This window comes from Loxodonta africana, chromosome 8, assembly GCF_030014295.1.
Source record: "Loxodonta africana isolate mLoxAfr1 chromosome 8, mLoxAfr1.hap2, whole genome shotgun sequence".
Classification (NCBI taxonomy): Eukaryota; Metazoa; Chordata; class Mammalia; order Proboscidea; family Elephantidae; genus Loxodonta; species Loxodonta africana.
The window spans coordinates 118762211-118783264 of NC_087349.1; the positions used below are offsets into that span (position 1 = coordinate 118762211).

General features: G+C 52.1%; 1 protein-coding gene across 1 annotated transcript in view; it reads right to left on the reverse strand.

Moving 5' to 3' along the window:
* The window catches only part of ADCY1 (adenylate cyclase 1), a 252600-nt gene that overhangs the window by 96812 nt on the left and 134734 nt on the right, over positions 1-21054 (reverse strand). Inside the window, exons 6-8 of the mRNA XM_023544192.2 lie at positions 14019-14177; positions 8902-9043; positions 1787-1942 (exon numbers count right to left, since the gene is read on the reverse strand). Of these exons, the coding sequence (XP_023399960.2) occupies positions 1787-1942; positions 8902-9043; positions 14019-14177 (457 nt within the window). The remainder of the gene's footprint in view (positions 1-1786; positions 1943-8901; positions 9044-14018; positions 14178-21054) is intronic.

The following is a 21054-nucleotide window of genomic DNA, read 5'->3' on the forward strand; positions in this document are numbered from 1 at the left end:
TTTTTTCCAGGAATAAAAGTATCACAGCTCTGAATAACACTTACAAAATTATGAAAATGCAAACGGTGATGATTCATTTATCAAACTGCAATGTAACTACACTGGGTGGGTGGAGAGGGTGCGGTGGTATAAAGACTAAGTCCTCATCTTCCATATGGGATGTCCAGGCCTAACGCTGTGTCACTGGGCACAGCATGTAATCTCACTCTGTTTAAAAAGGACCTGAGGGAACGAACAAGAGTCCTTCTCTTTTGAGACAGAGAGACCCACCCAGAGTCCCACTTTCCTTCCTGGCCTGGACATCATGGGGTGGACACCATCTTGCTCCCATGAGCAGAAGGCTCGGGCCTCAGACCCAAGATGCCAGCCCTTCCAGGTATGCTTCAAGTGGGAAAACAAAACTTGGCCTTGCAGATGACTCTTGTGTGCATGAAGCACACAATACACACAGTGAAGAACAGAAGCACTGCAAGAGACCCACAGTAGGTCTGCAAGTAGTGCTTGCATTTACAGGGTACTTAGTGGCAACCTGGTAACTAATGTTGTCCGAATATCCCAGAGGGAAGCCAGCCAGAGAGGACAGCAGGTATCTCTCCTGGTCCAGGCTGAAGTCTCCCTGAGGAGTGATAGCCAATCACCTGAGCAGGGAACTGAGAAAGTCAGATAAAGAGACTCCTGGCATCTCCTGAAGAGATCTGGACCATAAGCACCTTGGGGCCTGGATGACAGGCTCCGAGCACATCAGGGATCTAGTCCAGGACATATCCCAGCCACATTGAGGTGGCCTCCTCACCCCATATTCTGCCTCCGTTCTCTCTCCGTGCAGATCTAGGAAAATCACATCGCCCCTCTGTAAACCACACCGCTGGCTGCAGGGCTTATCAGAGGATGGAAGCCCCAGTTGCTCAGGGCCTTCAAAGTCCCTCTGACCCACCCGGCTGCCCCCTCTAGTGGTTTCGCTTCCTTAGCCCACCACAGCCCTCACCTCGGTGGCATGCCCTGCCCTGTCCTTCCCCTCGCACCTGTGAGGTTCTGCAGGCCTCACCCTGCAGGCTCCACCCTCCCTGTGCCTGGAGTTCACCCCTAGGAGTGTCCGCCATAAACCAGGCCTCTGGCAGAGTTTGCCCTTTGTCAGAAAACTTGCAGAAGGAGGGAACTCCCCAAAATTGTGTTAATCTGAGAAGTAGCCCATCTGAGGAGAGAGGCACCTGAGTGAGCCAAGCAGAGGGGAGTGTGAAGACGTTAACAACATGCAGTACTAAGTGAGGAACCTGGAGCAGGTAAAGGTTAACTGCTTTCCTTGTTTTCTTCCTTTATAACTGACAGAACCTACAAACTGACTTAGATTGCACTGGGAGGGTCCAATCACACTCTAGAATTTCCCAACCTTGGTTCCAGGGATCTCTAGCTTCATAGGATCTTATGAAAAGAAATCCCATTAATCAAATACATTTAGGAGGTGTGGCGCTAAACAAAGTGAACCGATGTATTTAGCGCAGGGACTCCCAGGAGTCTCCCAAGTCCTCCTGAGCCCGTACTGTCACACCTTCGAAGGCAGGAGACTGCAGCCTTCCCACACCTGGAGGACCTAGTAGGGCCAGTGTTCTGCAGAACACCCTTTCAGAAACGCAAGGCTGGGGTAAAACAGACAACCCAACTACACATATGTCGAACTATAGAAGAGTCTGAAGAGCCCATCTTTGAAGACTTCTGAGGAGGCAGGGCAGGACCCCTGAGGAGCCCCAGAGTACAGGTGGGGAGAGAACGTTTGCCAAGGGTCTCCTACCTTGTCATCGTCCTCACACGTCATGACGTTGGAGAAGGGGATCTCGGCCTTGAACATCTTCCGGCAATGCATGAGCTGCACCAGCAGGTAGCAGACAGTTTTGAACTTCATCCTTTTGGCTGGTTTTATATCTGAGAGAATCAGTCCTGGAAATATCTGTCCAAACATACAACAGCAAAAAGAAACACTGTAGAGAAGACATGCATTGACTCTCTTGGTGGGAATATCATGATCCTGGCAGTGTCAGGCACATGGCCAGCGGTGATCATGGGCACCGCAAGTCTGCCCCTCAGGCACTGGCAGGGAAGCTACACATCAGCATCCCAAACCTAAGGAATTAGGCATCATGGCACATACTAGAATCACACCCACAAACGAACTGGCAACCCCAATATTCTGCAACAGTCAGTTCTCAAACTACACCACATACTTCTAAAAGCAGTGATGCCTCTGAATCCTGGGGCTGAGCAGAGGGAGAAGTGGGGACTCGGGAAGGGAGAGACCACTTCGTGAACCCCACAAATTTATCAGGTCTCAATATCTTCTTGTCCTACAGAGGGGGCAGACTGGAGGTCACACTTCTCCTTCCTCAGCCTATGAGGATGCTCAGTTCTCCTCTTCTCTTTAAGGCAAATAGTCAACCCAATACCCTTTCTAATGTCTGACACTCTCTCTCCTCTCCCCCAAACTTCATCCATCTGAATCCCCAAAGAGGAGCTGTTCTATGTATGAACTGCACCGCTTTGTCCGCTTTCAGCCACTGTGGCCTGGGGTCCCCAACACTTGCTCTCAACCACGTCATGGTGCCCAACCTTGCAGGACACCTCACTGGCTTCACACACCTGTGGCTTTACTAGAAGTGCCCCTATCAGCTCCTTCATCTCACATGATGTGTGGGCACCTTACTGCCAACCTAACACCAAAGAGCCCTCCTGTCAGCTGACCAGCCCCACAGGTGTAGTGGGTCATGAAGAAGAAAAAGGGATGGCCTTGTGAAAAGAGGAGTCAAAATAGGAGCTTTACTTTTAGAGAGATTATATATGTGTATTTTAATTTTGGAGGTTGAGGGTGATATCTTTTGAATGTACCTTAAAATAAACTGTTCCATACCACTGTCCCCATTCAAATAAAAGGAGCACTGTGGCTTCCTCCCCTCCCTTATAGCCCTCCTGGTCCCATCACCTCTGGAGCCCACTCTGAGCACACATATACACATACACCCATATACACACATACACCCATATACATACACATATACACACCCGTGCATTGCGCACCTACTCTGCACCCTCCATGACTCCCTGGGACTCCTGATGCCTTGTCAGGTTTCCCTCTTCAGTCCCTGTCTCCTCTCCATTCTCCCTGGGGGGGCTGCAGCTGTCCTTAGGGTCACCACCCTGACTCCCTGCCCTGAATTCCTAGCCTACCCTCCTCTCCAAGCTGAGGCTTCTCAGACTCACACCCGCTCAAAAGCAAACTCACCACCCCTCCAACCTGCCCTGCTCCCCACTTCTCTCCCTCAGCTGGCGCCACTGCCACCAACTGGACACTGAGGCCAGTGGGGCCCCCGCCTCACTCACACACCTGCCTTCAACTTCACACCTCTCTCCCACAGGGACAAGGAGATCCCTATGAGCCCTCCCTGTGATCGGGGTCCAGTACAGAGTAGGTACATGTATATGTGTATGTATATGGGTGTATATGTGTGCATATGTGTATATACGTGTACGTATATGTGCATGTGTGCATGTGAGTATGTGTATACATGTCTATGTGTGTATGCGTATATGCACATGGGTGTATGTATGCACACATATAGGTGTGTATATACGTGTGTGCATGTGCGCATATGTATAAATGCATATATGTGTGTGCATGTATATATGTGCATGCACATGCAGGTATACACGTATGTGTATGTGGGTGTATATGTGTGTATATGCACGAGTGCATGCATGTCTTGCCCATCACTTGTCAGTAAGCACACTGACTAGGCACACCCGCAGTGGGCTGTACTCAGCATCTTTTCTGTATCCCCCTTTCTTGAGGAGAATGGCCATCTGTCCCCCAACCCTTGGGAAGCTGGCTGTGTCTTGCACATTTGCTCAGGGACCCAGCCTTGAGTGTGAACCACCACTGTGCTGTACAGCTCTGTATTTAACAAGCTATTTTTTAAACACTTTTACTGGAAACAGCAGTTGCCTCTGAGAAAGTATAATGGATTGAACTGTGTATCCCTAAAATATGTGTTAGGAACCCTAAGCTCTAAACACGTGGCTATAATCCCATCTGGGAGTAGAGTTCTCTCTGTTAATGAGGCTGTATCAGTGTAGGGTGTGTCTTAAGCCAGTCACTTCTGAGATAATAAAAGGAGCAGCTTAGGCACAGAAGCAAGCTAGGACAAACTGGGGATGACTGATGTCACATGAAGACTGCCAAAGAACCAAGGAGAAGCTGAAGCGACAAGGACCTTTGCCCAGAGCCAATAGAAAGAGAAAGTCTTCCTCTAGAGCTGATGCCCTGAACTCATACTTCTAGCCTCCCAAACTGTGATCAAATAAAATTTTGGTTAGCCACCCACTTGTGGTGCTTCTGTTACAGCAGCGGTAAGAAAACCAAGACAGGAAGGAGCTGAGGGCAGGGAATCAGGAGGCGAGGGAGACAGAATTCTCATGATGCACCCTTAGACCTTTTTGGCATTTATATGTGTTCTCTTTCAAATAATAAAAACGTGAAATGTATTTAAATCCCAGTTTTGCTTATACACACCAGGCAAGAACGTCATCTCAGGTGATCCAGCAGGAGAGCTGGCCCTCAGCCGTTCCGGGTTTACCAGCCTGCATTAACTCAACACAAGCCACCTGCAGCTTTAGCCTCTTGTGTCTCCTCCTGTCCCGTGCTGCCTCTGAAGCTGCGGCCCACCCAATCGTTCTAAGAATGTCTTTTCCACAGGGGTCTGCACTTTGATTCAGTGTGCAGCTAACCAACAACTGTCTGCTTTGCAAGTACTGGTGATGGGCAGTCCATGTTGCTGCCCCCTTGGCATCATCTGATTAAAAGGACACCTGCCGTGAAGCCAGGAGTCAGCTCCTTGAATGAGAGGTGTGGGGGTGTTCCAGCACAGCCCGCTCTGGCGAAAGGGCACCAAGGTTAGACCTGACACTGCCCTGTGCCTGAGGTGGGGCCCCTTTCTGCATCTCAAATAGCTTGTCTGCTAGATGGGGTGACAGGACACCCTCTGTCCAGATGCTGATGGGACAAGGCGAAGTCACGTGGCAGGTGGGACAGCTGGGGTGGTGGTGGCTGGCACAGCTCCAAGAGGTCTGTTTACAGAGTGAGCTTTCACACTCATACCTGCGGGGTGCCTAGGAAGTTAGAGCTCTGGGAACGAGCTGCGGTCTGAGTCTGCTCTGAGCCACAGAGCCCTGGGTCGGTTCTGACAAGACTCTGTCCCTGCCCACCTAAGCCCTGTGGCCCTGAACCCTCCTTGTTGCTGCTCACTGTAACCTGAGACCGGGATGAGGGCTGTAGGTCAAAACCAGCCTCTGGCACTTCTTCAACCTACAAAGTGCTTTCCTATCTCTTGTCCTGCTGAGAATCCCAATAAGGCAAGAAGGCGGGGCTCACCATGACCCTGTTCGGGAAGCAGTAAGTGGAGGCAAGTGGCTGCAGCCTCTCACAGTCCTGCCTCTACCCTCTCTGCAGCCAAGCAGGCTCTCTCCCAATAGGAGCTCCCGGGGTGCCCATGCCCTTGGCCAGGGCCTGGTTCTGGCTCATATACAGCAGACACCCTGAAGGTGGGTGCCTGATTGAATGGCTTTGAAAGCCAGAAAGTGGAACACCCTACAACATAATTTCTCTCTGTGTGCGTGAGACCATTTGGGAGTCCTCCTCAGAAAGTGATGGGGAAGGTGAATCAACCTGACCTGGATATCCACCTGAACTCTACAGGATCAATGGTGACTCTTGCTAGCTCGGGGACCTAAGGGCGTAGCTATCAGGCAAGGCCCATATATGCATCCTTTCCCACACTGCAACCCCTGACCATGGCCCAGGCTCAGCCAGGCTTCAGGTCCATGAGCCCCAATCTGACTTAAGTGACCTCCCCACAGACCCCTGCTGGCCTGACCTTTGCCTGGTTGGTGCCTGCCACCAAGATCTCCAGCCACCACGGTCTGTCCACTTGATACCCTCCCTCCACCTGCCCCCCAAGTTCATCCCCTGGTATGTGCTCTGTCTACACATGCCCTGACGTGTCACCACCAGGTGTGACATGTATAACATGTAGGCTCCCTCAGGGGTGATTGCAGGGGACTCATGAAGACCCTCTACCACACTGTCCACATTCCATGAGGAACCATCATCCACGCAGTGTCTCTGTGGTTCCTGCTGGTCTGCTAAAGGTGACAAAACACACTGCTGTTTTAGCACACCCTTATTTGTAAGATACTCTACTAGCAGCCTCAAGAACAAGGTGTGGCCTGAATCCAGGCATGTCCACATGCCACCAACAGCCAAGGCTGGCAGGGAAATAAGGGCCTCTGGGGTGGGGCTGTACCTGGGAAGCAGCAGGAAGAGAAGGGAGGACCCCGTGAGTTGAATCTTCCAATCCATACTTGTAGAATCGGGGTTCTGGGGTGCTGTATTGGTGCCTTTGAGCCAGCAGGCTGCCCACTAAGGGTATCTGAGGAAAGATCTTCACCACAAAAGCAGCCTTGCCAAAGGGGGTCTCTGAGCCTCAGTTTCCCCCTCTGAAAAACACCCCGCAGTCCCTTGGTCCACATTTGCACCTCTGCTCCCTGCTGTCCTTGCTCTGTTTTGATCTTAGGATGAGTGGCATGTGTCAGCCTGTCCCTGTCCTTCCCCTCACTGGACTGTGATCTCAAGAGCAGGGACCACAACCCTAGCTTCTCACCTGAGCAGACCACAAGGGCTGAGTAAACACTTAACAGTAGGACAGGAGGAAGGGCAAATACTGCTGTGGTTATCAGTCTTAGCACCACAGACATCATCACCCCCAGGCCCAGGACACACTTCGCCCATGTGAACCCAAGCAGCAGGGGTCCCAAGCCAAGCTAATTCTATCAAAATTCTGGGGCTGGCTCTCCAATTTCACTGGCATACATACTGGCTCCAACAGAAGCTCAGGCAGCAAGCGACTATAGGAAGCCAGGAAGCCTCAGTTCCACCAGAGCTACTGAGAACCACTTATATGCAACCCTGCCCCAGGGCCCCAAGAGACTTGCAGTGGGGCCAGCAGAACCCGAAGGGCTCAGGGCAGCTCTTTACACACACCTGGAGTATAACGGTGGAGAGAGCGCATGGGGCTGTGGGGACAGAGAGCACTTGGCATATAGGACAGGGAGCAAAGCATGGGACTGTGAGGATCTACAAATGTCTGCAGTATTCCCCCGTGTCGCTCAGAGTGATTAGCAAGCCATTGTCAGACCTTGGTCCAGTGAGAAAACGAGAGCGCTCCGAACGAGGGCAGAAGCTTTTGGAGAAGTTGTACTACTCACTAGACCCTATCTACACATTCTGTCATTTGCTTCTTCCACATAAAAATGACTGAGGGCTTCAATGCCTAGACAGGGCTGACTTAGAAAGATACTCGGTGCTTTTCTCAGGGAGGAGGGGAGAGCTTTCAGTCTTCTAGGTCCCTTGCTGGGGAGGTGGTGATGGGGCGCAAAGGAACCCTGAGAGGCTCAATCCACAGCTGTCCACTTCAGCACCATTTCACAACAGCAAGGCAATGTCTCAGGTGAAGAGACATCTACATGAAGAAACCTGCATGCGTTAGAGTGAGGGGTCAGAGTGCAGGGCTGGTTAGGGAGAGAGGTGGACAACCAAATGTCCATTAGTTTACTGGTTGAAATTGTACCAGACAGTGTTTCTTTTTTAAAAAATACAGAAAGCAGGAAAACTGATCAATAATTATGTTTTGCTTTTATAAAGAGAGCCCCTTCCTATCTATTAAAGGTAGGGGTGGCCTCTACCTTGACTGAGGTGTAAGTCACTAGAGGGAGGACATGGAGAGACAAGAAGTAGAGACCTCCTTTTGGGCTCCAATGCCAGCTGGAAAATAATCAATACCCTGGAGCCCTAAAAGCTAGAGGGCCATCTCATCAGAGCATGGTAGAGTACGTGGCAGGGAGCTCAAAGTCCACCCAGGTCAGAGGTTTTCAAACATTTATGGTGGCAGGCTGACTTTTCCAAACGAACCTTTGGAAAAAATTACACAGTATCTCCAGATAAAATAGAAAATGGAAAGCAGATTTTCCAGGCAGCTGAAATCTCTAGCGTGTGCTGGGAATTGCTTTACGCCTGTCGAAGCCCTGAAAACCCTCAGCAGATACCTCCTGGAGTGCAGGAGCTGCCCTGGCTTTGGGTAGGGTGGAAAACCTCAGACTCATCCTGCCCCGACCCCTTGGGGAGAAAACAGACCCAGAGGAAGGAGTGATTTGCCAGAGGGCACACAGCACTTGGGGACAGGCCCTGGCTCCTGGTCTCACCCATACGGGACCTAGTGGTGGCAGTGATCTTGTTTGAACATAGACCACTGCCGGACACTCCAGCCTTTGATGCCTGCATCGGTCACTTGTGTGACTGTCTGCCCAGTCCTCACCTGTGCCCTAGAAAAGGTCTGGTCACCCTCGACCATCCTTCCAGATCAATTTCCTCTGCCGCTGTTATGCATCACAATGATCCCAGACCATAAGCTGGGCGCAGCACTTCGAGATTCAAAGAGCACTCCCCACCTGTGAGCCTCCTGCAAGGAATTTTCATACCCATTTTGCAGGAGTGGCAAGTAAGGCCCAGAGAGGTAAGGGGTGAAAGCAAGATGGCCCATCTGGAGGCCGAGCCCGGGCAAACCCCAGATCTAACTTGGAGTTCTAGGCTCCTTCCCCTTCTTTTTCCCTTCCCCATACACATAAAAAGGCAAAGTCAAGGACAGCACTTTAAAGATGACCATCCCTTCCCATCTTAGCAAAGTTCACGGCCTTGAAAAGCAGTGATTTAAGGAGGAAGTACGACAAGTGAGATTATAAGAAGGCTTTGTGAGACCCAGCAATGTCAAGGATGTAATCAAACAAGGAAGGAGTTCTGATGCCTACCTTTCGCCGATGGGATGGCACAATAAAAAATGTTTTGATATTATGAGTTTTCAAGAAACTGTTCCTCTCATGTCCATAACCCGGTTCTACCTCGTAGTCCCCATTCAAGCACTCTAGGGTCGTCTTTGTGATATGAACCTTCCTACAAAAAAGGAGGCAGAGATTTGGAATGGCGTTATGGACTGCTGCCGCTCCCTACCAAGGGCCCCAGGGGCTCTGCTGCAGGGCCTGGGCCTGGACCCTCATCTGGGCTGGTCGCCATCTGAGGCCTGAAGGGTATGGGCAGGGCTCCTCCTCCCCGAGAAGTACGTTTCCTGGGATGGGCATACCCACTACCCACTCTCTATGTACCACATGACACGTGTCACCTGGGAAGAGGGGTACAGGCAGACAGAGCGCAGTGAGTGGTGAAGCTAGCACGGGAGGGTGAGAGTCGGGTGGCAGAAGGCGGGATGGACAAGGGGCCAGATGAGAAAAGAGGAGCTAAATAGAGAAAGAAACAGGCAGAGGGCCCACAAAGAAAGTGAGAAAGAAAAAGTAAAGGGAGGTGAGGAAGAGAGAAGTGACTTGGATTCTCCCCCCAGAGCCCCCAGGGCAGCAAAAGCCAGAGGTCAGACCCTGCCAGGTGCTGCAGTTATGCAAGGGGTCTGCTATCCCACAAAGAGGAGGGTGGGAGGGGGTGGGGTGCAAGGGGCCTGCCTTCACGCTTGCCCACTGTTTCTGAGAGGGGAGGAGAATTCCCTCAGGGTTAGCATATGCAGAATTGACCCCTCTGTGCAGAAAACATAACCCTGAAACTCTCCACTTGGCCTCCGACAGAATCTGGTAAGACAAGCACACAGCTTCTGCTCCTGGGAAAGGAGGCCTGAGTACACAGCCACTGGGGCACCAGATGTGCTCCCACCCGCAAATCCATTCCCAAAAGCCCTGATCCAAGCCTCTTGCACCAGCGCGCAGTCTTCTAAATTCCTTGCAGGAATAAACCTTGATTTCACAAGTATGCTCTGAGGCTGCTGGGGGGTCCAGAAGGGACTGGTGAGAGGCCCCACTGAAAGGGTGGGCTGCAGAACTCAGGAGGCTCAGGAGAGAGAGGGTCCTGTCAGCAGCACCTTCCTCTCTGCTCAGGGGCTTCCCATCAGGTCACGAGAACAAAAGCCTGCAAGGGGCCCAGAAGGAGTTAAAGCCAGCCCTGGACTCTGGCCCTCCTTGGTATCGCACCTCTTTCGCTGTCCACTAGAACCACCCCAGGCTCCTGGCACACCCAGGGCTGAGGGCTTGGTGTTCCCACTGGGGGCCTAGCTAGTGATCCTATGGGTGTGAAAGGCACTCACTCCAGGGCTGCCCTAGCCTTTGCAGCTGGCCAGTCTCTCCCTGGGGCCTCGTGGGTGCCCAGGAGACCTGCTATCACCCCATCAGCTGGCCTGAACTCCACTGGAGACAGCCAAGCAATCTGAAAACATTCCAGCACCAGAAGTCTCCAAAAATGTACTTGTGTGCTCATCCATTTGTTCATCTGGTCCATCCTTCATTCAACAATGGGCTGGCTGGTGTGACGCTGGTCTGTAGGAGCTAACCAACTGCTCTCCAGGTATGCAGGGTGCCAAGTGCTCCGAGAAGTGAAAGCCCCGGTGCACATGGAGGGGACCATGTGGGTCCTCAAGGTGGAGAAGAAGTCATCAGAGCCTCTGACCTGCCCTCACCAGCTGGCCCATGCAAGGGAGGTAGGCAAAGCAAGGAGAGGTGCCACCCTTCCTCCCTGTAGGCACATTGCTCACCCAAGATTCTTGGCCTGAGACTGTACCAGGTGCACCCCAGAAGCAAGGTCACCACAGCCACAGGTGCCAGGGACAAGGTAAGCCCTGGTCCTCCAGTGCCACAGCCAGCAAAGGGGCAGACCCTGAGGGGCAGGGGAAGGGGCAGGGGCTTGGGCTCAGGACGCTATTTCGTCTGCTTCAAGTTAGACTGGAGAATGAGCTCGGCACATCTCTGGAAGGAGTGACATACAGCTAGACGGGGCTGTGCAGGCTCTGGGTATACGAGATCTCCAGTGCCTCCATGGTGCAGAGTGTGATGTGCACTGCTCCTGCCAGGAATTGGCACTGGCAAGGCAAGGAGTGAGCAGCAGGCTTCATCCTTCTCAGGTCTGCGGTCTCCAAAACAGCTTCTGGGGCACACAACCATCAGAAAAGACCCCCTGGCTCAGCCACGGGGTCCTCGATGAAATGCTGGAAAAACACATCTGCCTATCTGTCTGTCCATCTGTCCCTCTGACTGCCCTCACCGAATGCCCAGGGAGTCAGGTGTGTCAGGATGAAGGTTGTGCTGTGTTTTGATGCCAATCCCAGTACCCAGCCCCATTCTGGGCACAGAAGAGGTGCTTCATAAATATTTTGAATGAACAAGTAGATGAACACAGCAAAGAAAAGAACCAAACTGAAAATAACACAAGAGCAAAGAACTAGGAAGAGGTGAGTGAGGACAAGCCACAACACCCTGGGGTCCTGGCAGTGGGGAGACGGTACTGGGGGAAGCGGGTTGGCAGCCCCTGGCCCTGCTCACCCTGGCTCTCGCCCAGTTTCATCCTCCAGCTCCTGCCTCAGCATCCCCTCTCCTGAGCCCTCTTCCACTGAAGCTACTCCTGGCCACTGCATGGCTTAATACAGTGTTTGGTCCTCACAGGGCTCAGCTGGCCGAAGCACCAGACCCAGGGGCCCACTCCTTCCTGCATGAGGCACGCTCATCCCCTGGCTTCAGACACCACACCTGTCCTGTGGCCTTTCTGCCTCACAACTCGCTCCTTCTTCTCACTGACCCTTTCAGTGGTAGGGCCCAGGGCTCAGTCCTTCTTCTTCTTCTCTTCCTCCTACCACTTCCTCAATAATGCCCCTTGTGGTTCTTGCCTAGACCTACTGATGATGCCCAAATCTACAGCCCCTGCTGAGACCACTGCCTGGCACCTGACAGACCTCCTATCTCAACAACCACCCTGGCGATGTCCCTGCCTAGTGGGACCTATCAGGGCCACACCATTCCACGTGTGCGCCCCAGCAGTCCCAGCCCCGACCATCCTGTGCCATCTGGACTCCTCCCATCACCCGATCCTTCCTCACATCATCATGTCTACTTTGGGATTCCACATACGGTTCACGGTCCACCTCCCCATGGGATGTGAACTCCACAGGGTAGGGCCCTGTCTGTATAGTATCGATGTCTAAACACCCAGCACCATGCCTGCACACATCAGGGGCTCTGTAAATGTTATGCTGCAGGCTGGCAGTATTTTTTGCAGCATGTCTCAGGAAGGAGGAAGTGGTGGGAAGAGAGAAGAAAGGAAGGGAAGAAGTAGAGAAGGAGAGCAGGAGAGGAGCGGGAGGACGGCTGTTCCCTGCACGCCCACATCGCTCCTGGCAGGTCTGGCACCTGGAGTGTGGAGGAGAGTATGAAAGCCCTGCCCCACATGATGAGAAAGCACCGCGGTGGAGATTTATGGGAAGAAGGGGAGCCAGAGGGGAGGACCTTGTGTCCTAAAACCCTGTCGGTCCAGTGTGGCTGGAATGCACAGAGCTCTTAGTGGCTAGTGCTGAGGAGCAGGGACATCAGGCTAAGGGTCTGGACTTTATCTTGAGGGCAGTTGAGAGGTGAAGGCCTACTCTGGCCATTGGAGGGGATGCGGTGTAACTGGAAGGCCCCAGCAAGACCTGGATGCAGAATGATAAAGTGGAAGAAATCCCAAAGAAAGGTGGGTCTGGGGACAAGGAAGGTTGGGCAGCTCTGCCAACTGGCTTTATGTCTGAGAGGGTCCGCCTAGAGGAAGGAAGGACACGCTCAAACTGATGCCCAGGGGCAGGTGCTCCGAGGCAGTGGGGGCCATTTGAAGTTGGGGATAGGTGGGTGCCTGGTTGGAGACCACAGTGATCTATAGCTGAGCTCCATTAAAAATCCTAGGGGCTGTTAGGGCCAGTCACCACCTTCCCTGGCAGGCTGGCCACTGGTCAAGGAAGACACTTAGCCCTCATCTCTGCCTGCCTCCTCCCTTTGTTCTCATTTCTAATTTCTATAAATGCTACTTCCGTGAATCTGACAAATCTACTTTTTGTGATTTTGGACAACTGCCTGAGCTGGCAACTTCTCTGGAAGGCATAAAGAAGGTGCCATCTGATTCAGCCTACCTCCCTTGAGTCCAGGAGGAAGAGGGAAAGATGCAGGGCCAGGGGGTCGCACCCCTTGGGGTGAGGGGTAGGCAGAGGGCAGCCCAGTGCTGTTCAGAAGGGTCCAAGCCCAATGGTGGAGATATTGGCCTGTAGACTCCAAGTTACACAGCAGGTACATAAACAGGGGCTCTACAGAAGCAGACCCTGGTAGGCTGGGCCTGATGCTCAAAGTGTGCTTGGGCATCAACAGCTAATCTCACAACCTTGCAAGGCATCTTCTCCCTCTTCCTTTTACAGGAGGAAAATAGGATCAAAAGGATTGAGTGACTGTGTGTGGTGAGAGACCAGCGGCCAGCCACAAAGCCCCCTTTCTTGCCACAGCAATATTCTCCTTCTGGCTGCTGCTGTGTAAAGGAAGAAATAAAGAACTTCCACTCCATTCTCAAGTTAAGGTTTTATAGAATATTATGCACTGACGTTATGTAATGGAGTGGAAAAAAAAGAGACCAAAGGAGGCCACTGTAATTAGAAGACACTTTGAGTGCACAAGCCTATGGGACATCTATGCCAGCTCTAGAAGGACGTCTGCAGCTCCCCTCCTGGAACTCAAAAGCCACCCGTCCCAGCACCACCCTGGAGATGTTTGAGTGAACAAGCAGAAGCAAGCACAAGAGCAGTGAGAGCCCACCCAGTAGCACGCACGCGGCCAGCTTCTCACATGCACTACATCTTCGGCTGAGCTGGCTCCTGAAGACAGTGCCCAAGGCTGAGGGGCTAAGGGGCCTGGCAGGGTCCCAGAGCAGACCACCCACCCCCCAGGATGTACAATGGCAAGTGCAGGCTGAGTGAGGTTGGCTCCTCTGTGGTCTCTGTGCCACAGGGAAGCTGGTGGGAGCCAGCAGGAGAGAAGAAGCCCGAATAACACATGCACAGCCCCATGTGGCCCCACCTCCCCATGTGACTTACCCTGGCAGGCCGGCGGCTTCCATGACGTTGGCTAGGGTCACATCATTGGACCATACATCGTACTGCCACTTGCGCAGGCCCAGCACCCCACAGAGCACCCGGCCTGTGTGCAGCCCCACACGCATGTTCAGGTTCACCTCAGTGGCCTCAGCCACAGATCTGCAACACAAGCAGACAGGGACCCATCCAAGTGCTGAGAGCTGCCTGGCTCCTGGGAAGGGGAGTGGGCTCCAGGACAGTAGGCTGTGCCCCACTCTGCCCCAGCACTCCACTCAGTGCCCAGGACTGGGTCAGAGCCCAAGAGGCCCCCCGAACCCATACGTCAACTGAGGCCTGCCCACCCTACCTGGGGACTGACAGTCCAAGTCCAGGTGCCAGGCAGGCAGGGCTCCCAGGTCACCTTAGACCAGCACAGTATTGGAACCAGCTCTGTGGGCCACCCTCCACAGCCCCCCTGCTGAGAGTAGTCCCCAGGCTGAGCTGAACCCAGGACCCCCACTCATGACTCATCACCACTTCCATGGCCAGAGGAAGCAGAGAGAGTGCTGCCATACTTCATTCCTTCTCTGAAGGGTGTGACATCAGGGGTGACCTCCATGCCAAGGGAGTGTCTGTATTCCCCCCTTCCCCATGAGACACCCACTGGCTTGGGCCTGCATAGGCTGCAAGGTGTCAGTGCTGACCCCAATGGAAACAACTGGAGCCCTGAACACGGTGAGATGTTTGCCCTCAGCTCCACACGGTGAGGCCAGGCCTAGGACAAGGACTGGCACACGAAAATCCGTGCTGTTAACATTGGTGAGCACAATGGTGTGTGAATGGCATCTCTATAAACTCTCGAACAAAAGTGTGGACTCTGAGGTCAGGCTGCTGGGCTCAAAACCAGCTCCACCGTCCAGTGCTGTGTTGCCTTGGGCAAAACCACTTGGCTTCTCTGGGCAGCAGCTTCTCCTCCAGGAAATGGGAGAACATGAGCCCCTCTTGTGCACGGCTGTGCGGGGGAACCTTGCCTAGGGCAGGACCTCATGTGGATAGGTGCATGGTATCTCCAGAAGCTCTTGATGTGGATGGTTTTACAAGACCCACGTAAAGAGATGACTGCAGTACTACTTAGAGCAGACAACAGCTGAAATCTTTAGAGCGGGGACTCCCCTCTCCACCGCTCCAACAACGTGAAGTACACATTGAAGTAAACCACCATGGTCTCCACTACAGAAAACAAGGAGACAGACAGACAGAGGACATGTGCTGAAATGTGGTGGCGGCTCCTCAGGGCTGATACCTGGCCATTTTATTTTTCTGTGTTTTCTACTTTATCCCCCAGGGGCAGAATTTGTTTTATTAAACAAAAGTTTAAAAGCTGTCAGTCATTTTGGTGCTTCCTCAAAAATCTAAACGTAAAACTACCATATGACCTAGCAATCCCAATCCTAGGTTAAAAAAAAAAAAAAAAACCAAACCCATTGCCATCAAGTCAATTCTGACTCATAACGACCCTACAGGACAGAACAGAACTGTCCCATAGGGTTTCCAAGGAGCGTCTGGTGGATTCCAACCGTTGACCAAAAGGTTAACAGCTGTAGCTTTTAACTACTGAGCCACCAGGGTTCCTATCCTAGGTATATACCCAAAATAACTGCAAGCACGAAAGCAAACAGAAACCTCTACGCCAGTGTCCACTGCAGCACTTTCCAAAATAGCCAAAAGGTGAAACAACCTAAATGTCCATCAGCATGAATGGATAATCAAAATGGGGTATATACAATGGAATACTATTACCCAGCTGTAAGAGAAACAAAGTCTTGATGCATGCCTCCACACAGATGAACCTTTAAAGGGTATGCTGAGTGAAAATAAGTCAGTCACAAAAGGCCAAATATTGTATGATCCCCTTATATGAAATACCTAGAATAAGCGAATGTATAGAGATCAAAGTTTATTACCAGACGCGGGAGGGGGAAGGAGGGATTCATTGCTTAGGGGTTTCTGCCAGTGGTGGTAGACAATTTGTAAACTGACAGAGATACCGGCTGCACAACGTAATGAATATAATTAATTCACTGTATTGTGCTGCAAACTTTTTGGAACTGGTTAATGTTTTGCTTTGTGTGTATATGTATTTTCCACAATAAAAAATAAAGAAAAAGGGAAACCTGTCAGTGGGGAAGGTGTCAGGCATGTCTGCTGCTCTGGAAGGGACAGAAATGAGACATGAGTAAGCACACAAGGGCCGTGGTTGGCCCTCGGAAGCTGAAGGCGTGATGCTGAGGGGCACTCAGACACTTGCATCAGGCAAGCAGGCAGACTTTCCACCTCTCCCACAGCCATCCCTCCTCAGGACCTTCCTAGACCCTCACCTGTGTGACTGAAGCCTTGGGTGCCCCAACACAAGATACCTATTAGCCTCCTCTCAATGTCTCACAGCCCTGGGCACAGCCCTCTGCTCTACCAGGGCCCGGGGGCTTCGCAAACCTCTAGGGAGGGCTGGGGGCTATCCAAGGAATCTGTCCCCCAGGCTCCCCTCACCCAGCCCTCCTGAACACATCGAAGAACTGAAAGTGACAGATTCTGGCCTTTTGGATATAACTCTCCGTTTTCCACCCTATCTGCCTTCACTTGCCTCTTGTCTCTTCATCTTTCCTAAGCATTTGATAGTTTAAACATTAAGCGGTTCAAACCACTTTGAGTCCTTTTTGGAAGTAGGCAGGACAGCTCTCTGTTCTGATCAGCCCCAAGTGCCCTCCCCAGCCCCCAGGGACTGCACACGTCAGTGCACCTGGGCCTGTCTGAGCAGGTGTCCGTGGACAGGTGGGCCAGGCAGCTATACCCTGCAGTGGCCCAAGTGATGAGCAAGGTCTGTGAGAGAGCAAGGGGACAGCGGGAGCACAGCCACACAGCCCTGCCCATAAAACAGAGCCAACCCTTCCCCCATCCCTGTCTGCCCCCTCTGCAGGGACAGGCACCCTGTGCCCAACCACAGGTGGAGCACCCCGTACCTTGGGCCAGCCAAACCCTGGGCTCTGCTCACGCAGGTCCTATTCCCACTTCAAGACTTGGGATCCACTGAGGAACACCCCACGTGGCGCCAAATAAGACTTCAGGCAGCAGCACAAGGCTGTCAGAGATGTCGCCTCCCATGAGCCTGGCTGATCCCTCTTTGCAGTAATCCCTTCCCACTCTGCCCAAGTCACTTAGATTACCAGCATGACAGCACGAGTCAGCAGTAGAATGCTCCACACTGATGCCCTGACCACCTCCTCCTACCTGCAGAGGCTACACAAGTTGGGCTGAATCATGGCAGACCTGGGGATGTCCTGACATGCTCTGGGACGTGGTAGTAAGGGCTGTCTAGTGAGGAGCTGCCCCCACACTGCCTCTCATCCTCGCCCTGGCTCAGGTGAGGTGTCGACTTCTACTCTGTTTCCACACAGCTGCACACAGCACCATCCAGCAGCGGCTGCACACACTGGCCGGCAGCCCAGCAGCCCTCCGCTCCCCGGCGTTGGCCTCTGCTCAAACCAGCAACACTGTCAGCCGGAAACGTCTCACACAGCCCTGGAGTCCCAGTGCAGGGTACAACTGCGACAGCTCCAGAGGGATGCAAGCCACGCGTTCACAGAAAACGCTATTTGAAAGTTAACCGCTGACATTTCTTTAACACCTATTTAATCTTATAAATGTTGAACAAACTTTTTGAATTTTAACTTTTTTCAGTTGTTTGCCAATCTTCAATGAGAAGCACTGAGATAAAAAAAATTAAAATTCATTTTTCAAAACTCACAAAAGTAAATCGGTGCAAAACACTGCAAATAACTGCAATTGCTAAGGTGTTTCTGTGCACCTTTGGCACTTCTATGCCTGTGGTTACAGAGGGTGGGTGGTCCGAGGACAGCAGACCCCAGACCTCGTCTTCCAGCTGCCCTGATGCACCCCCAGGCCCCAGGTGCCTGCGCCCAGCACCTCCCCCCAAGATCCACGCCTGACAGCCTCATTGTCCTTCCTACCCAGCACTTTCTACCTGGACTCCCCACTTTTCATTCTTTCCAGTAGGTTCTGCATCAAATATCAACATCTCGATTCTGGCAACATCTAATCTGTGCTTAACTAGGCAATTATTTCAAAATAAACCATGATCCTCTGGCCTTATTGTTCCAGGAATGCCCAAGCTGACTTGCCTAGACCAAACAGAACTCCTAACTTCATTCCCAAGGAATACAATTTCAAGACTTTTTCTGATTTTACTTCTGCCTGACTTTTCTTATTTACTCTCAGGTTCACTTATTTATCTCAATTTTTTTTTTTTTTTCATTTAGGCACAATGTCCAGAACGCACACACTGTCTGCAGCCCTGACACTAGCTCTAGGTGGCCTGACAGGAAGGAAGCGAGCATGGCCATGTCCGTGGTCAGGGGCACCCTCAGCCCTCTGTAAATGAGCTCTGGCAAAGCTGAAACCTAACCACACATGGCTGTACTGAAGCTTGAAAAATGAAAGGAGACAAATTCATCCATTCATTCAACCATTCAACAAATACGTGAGCTTGTTTACCTCAGGCATTATGCTAAGCACTGAGGCTACAGCTTTGAACATAATAGGAAAAAGAAGAAAGAGAGTGGATATTATAGAGTTATATTTACTATCATCTAGGCAGAAAATTCCAGAAATGGTGACAACAGACATACCCTGTGCCAACCTCCACCCCCTAGCCACCCCCCACCACAGTGAGGGGGAAAGGGCAGAGCGATTGCTTTCAAGCTTCACTGTGCTCAAATTCACAACCTCAACTTGGACTCATCCCAGCCCTCCTGGGCCTCAGTTTCCCCATCTGTAACAAAGCAGGTTCTCCACCTGGAATAGACAGGATTGGAAAAGCTTTGAACCCTCTAAAAGTATAGGGCCAAGAGCGTCAGTGCATCTTGGGCTGTTGTAATGGTGGTAGGGCAAGGGCCCTGGGCTCCCACTTCTAGCCAAGCATCCCATGTGTTTTTGACTTAGAGACCCACTTGAATACACTTCACAGCCAGGTCCCAGCCCCCAACACCACTTGATTCTTGCTGGGAGCCTCTGTATGTTAACATGCCTTTTATAAAGACATCCTAAACCCTCTTTTCCCCCACGCTCGGTCTGCAGTGAAAAGTGCCTAGATGGCAGGTGTGGATGTCCTTGTGTTTAGGGGTTAGAAAAGCAGAAAATGGTAAACACTGACAGTCATGTTTTCCCATAGAATGAACATTCTACTCCGTGAGCAGAAAAGACCACGCCTCACTTGTTAGACTCCTCCAGCTTGGCTGGAGTGTGGGTGCTCCTGTTTTGCTGCAAGTTCTCTGTCGGTTTGAAGTTACTTTGTCCAGTTCTTCTTCAGTCCAGTGGTGGAAATGCCCTGCCCCTTCAGAAGTCCTCCTGATGCTCAGGAGCGCAGGAACCAACTGCCAGGTTTTCAATGGCTAGCAGTCCTGGTAGATGTGCTGCCAGCGGACTAGCAGCCTAAAGGAAGAGCTGATGATACTGGTCCGCACCGCCGGGGGTGGGACCAGAGATGCCTCCTCCCCTCTGCACAGAGCACCCTCAGAGACCACGTGGTCTGTACAATATGCAGTCAAGAATCTTACAATCAGCCAAGCCCATATCTCAAGCCTTTGGTTTTCTCTGCCACTCAGAAGTCTAGCCTCGGGCAAAGACTTGACATCTCAGAACGGCAGCCCCACTCCTCCTTCCTGGTCACCCACGGCCTGGGCAGGTCACCTAGGGCCTACCCTTCCAAAAGTGGCAATAAGTCGATTCAGCCTAAAAGGGCATGGCCTACACTTTAGGAGAGGGGAGTACAAGGGCCTTCTGAAGGATACGTGTGCTCAGGGCAGGAAGGAAACACAGGAAAGCACAGAGGCTGGCTCCACAGCAGACACCTGAATGTGTAGCTCAAGCCCAGCTCTGGCTGGCCGCGCCTGCCAAATGCTGCTTTTGGTCACATTTGCTTGTCTTTTTGCATTCTTCTGGAAGAATTCTTTTGTTTCCAAATTCCAAACCAAAAACTCCATTCATAGGTAGAAGGACAAGAAACATAAAAATCCACCTCTATGTGGACATATCCCTCCATGCAATGAACATATTTGTCCTACAGGGTTCCAATGTGATGGGATGAGTGGCCAATGTGGCTGGCAGCCTGCCAAGGATGGCTGCTCCTCCGGAGCCTCCACAGGAAGGCCAGCCATACAGAAAGCCCATTGACCTGTCCCATACTCAGGACAATCAGAGGAGGGAAGAAGGGCTTAAGGGGCAATCTTTCTAAGCAGTTTGCCTGGGGGCTCTCCTTCCTGTGCAAGGCCAGGTACCTGGCAGGGCAGCACCTCGAGTCTGCCCAAGGCCCTGTGGATTCTGTAAGCTCTGGCATTGAAGCAGAGGGGGGCCTCAGGAGCCGAGGATGCTTGCATCAGCACGGAGGTCAAGGGGCAAGGCCAGAAAGATAGGGCCACTGAAGTCAGGATCTCAAGACTTTGGAGAATTGTAGGGACAACCAAGGGGATGCTGCAGTTTCAAAGAGCAAGTGGACCACCAAGCAGAGGAGGGCGGGGGAGATAATGGCTCCTGGCAGTCAGTACAGTGCAGCCAGCACAATACCACGCACAGAAGAGAAAAGAAGAGACTCAGGGCTTCCTGACCCCCAGAGAGACATTTAATAATACATAAATGGGGAAGTCAAGCCAAGCCGGGAGCCATGTAAGGGGGACTCTAAGCTTAAGTAGCGGCAGAGGGACCCTGAGCAGTGACATAAGGAGATGCTGCACCACGGAGCATCCAGCCAGCAAGGAGAGGCAGCGGGAGGAGCTGGAGGACAGACCCAGAGTTTTGGGGGACTATCCCCAGTCAATGCAGTGAAGCCCACAGACCTTTGGGGTAGGAGGCTGTCTGGCTCAGTTCCACTAGCAACTGGTTCAGCCCTGTCAAGCCTGGTATTAGGGGGCTTACAGGCTCTTATACCCAGTCTGTGCCTGGCACACAGCAGGGCTTCATAAACATTACTAAGTGAAAGGGTGACATT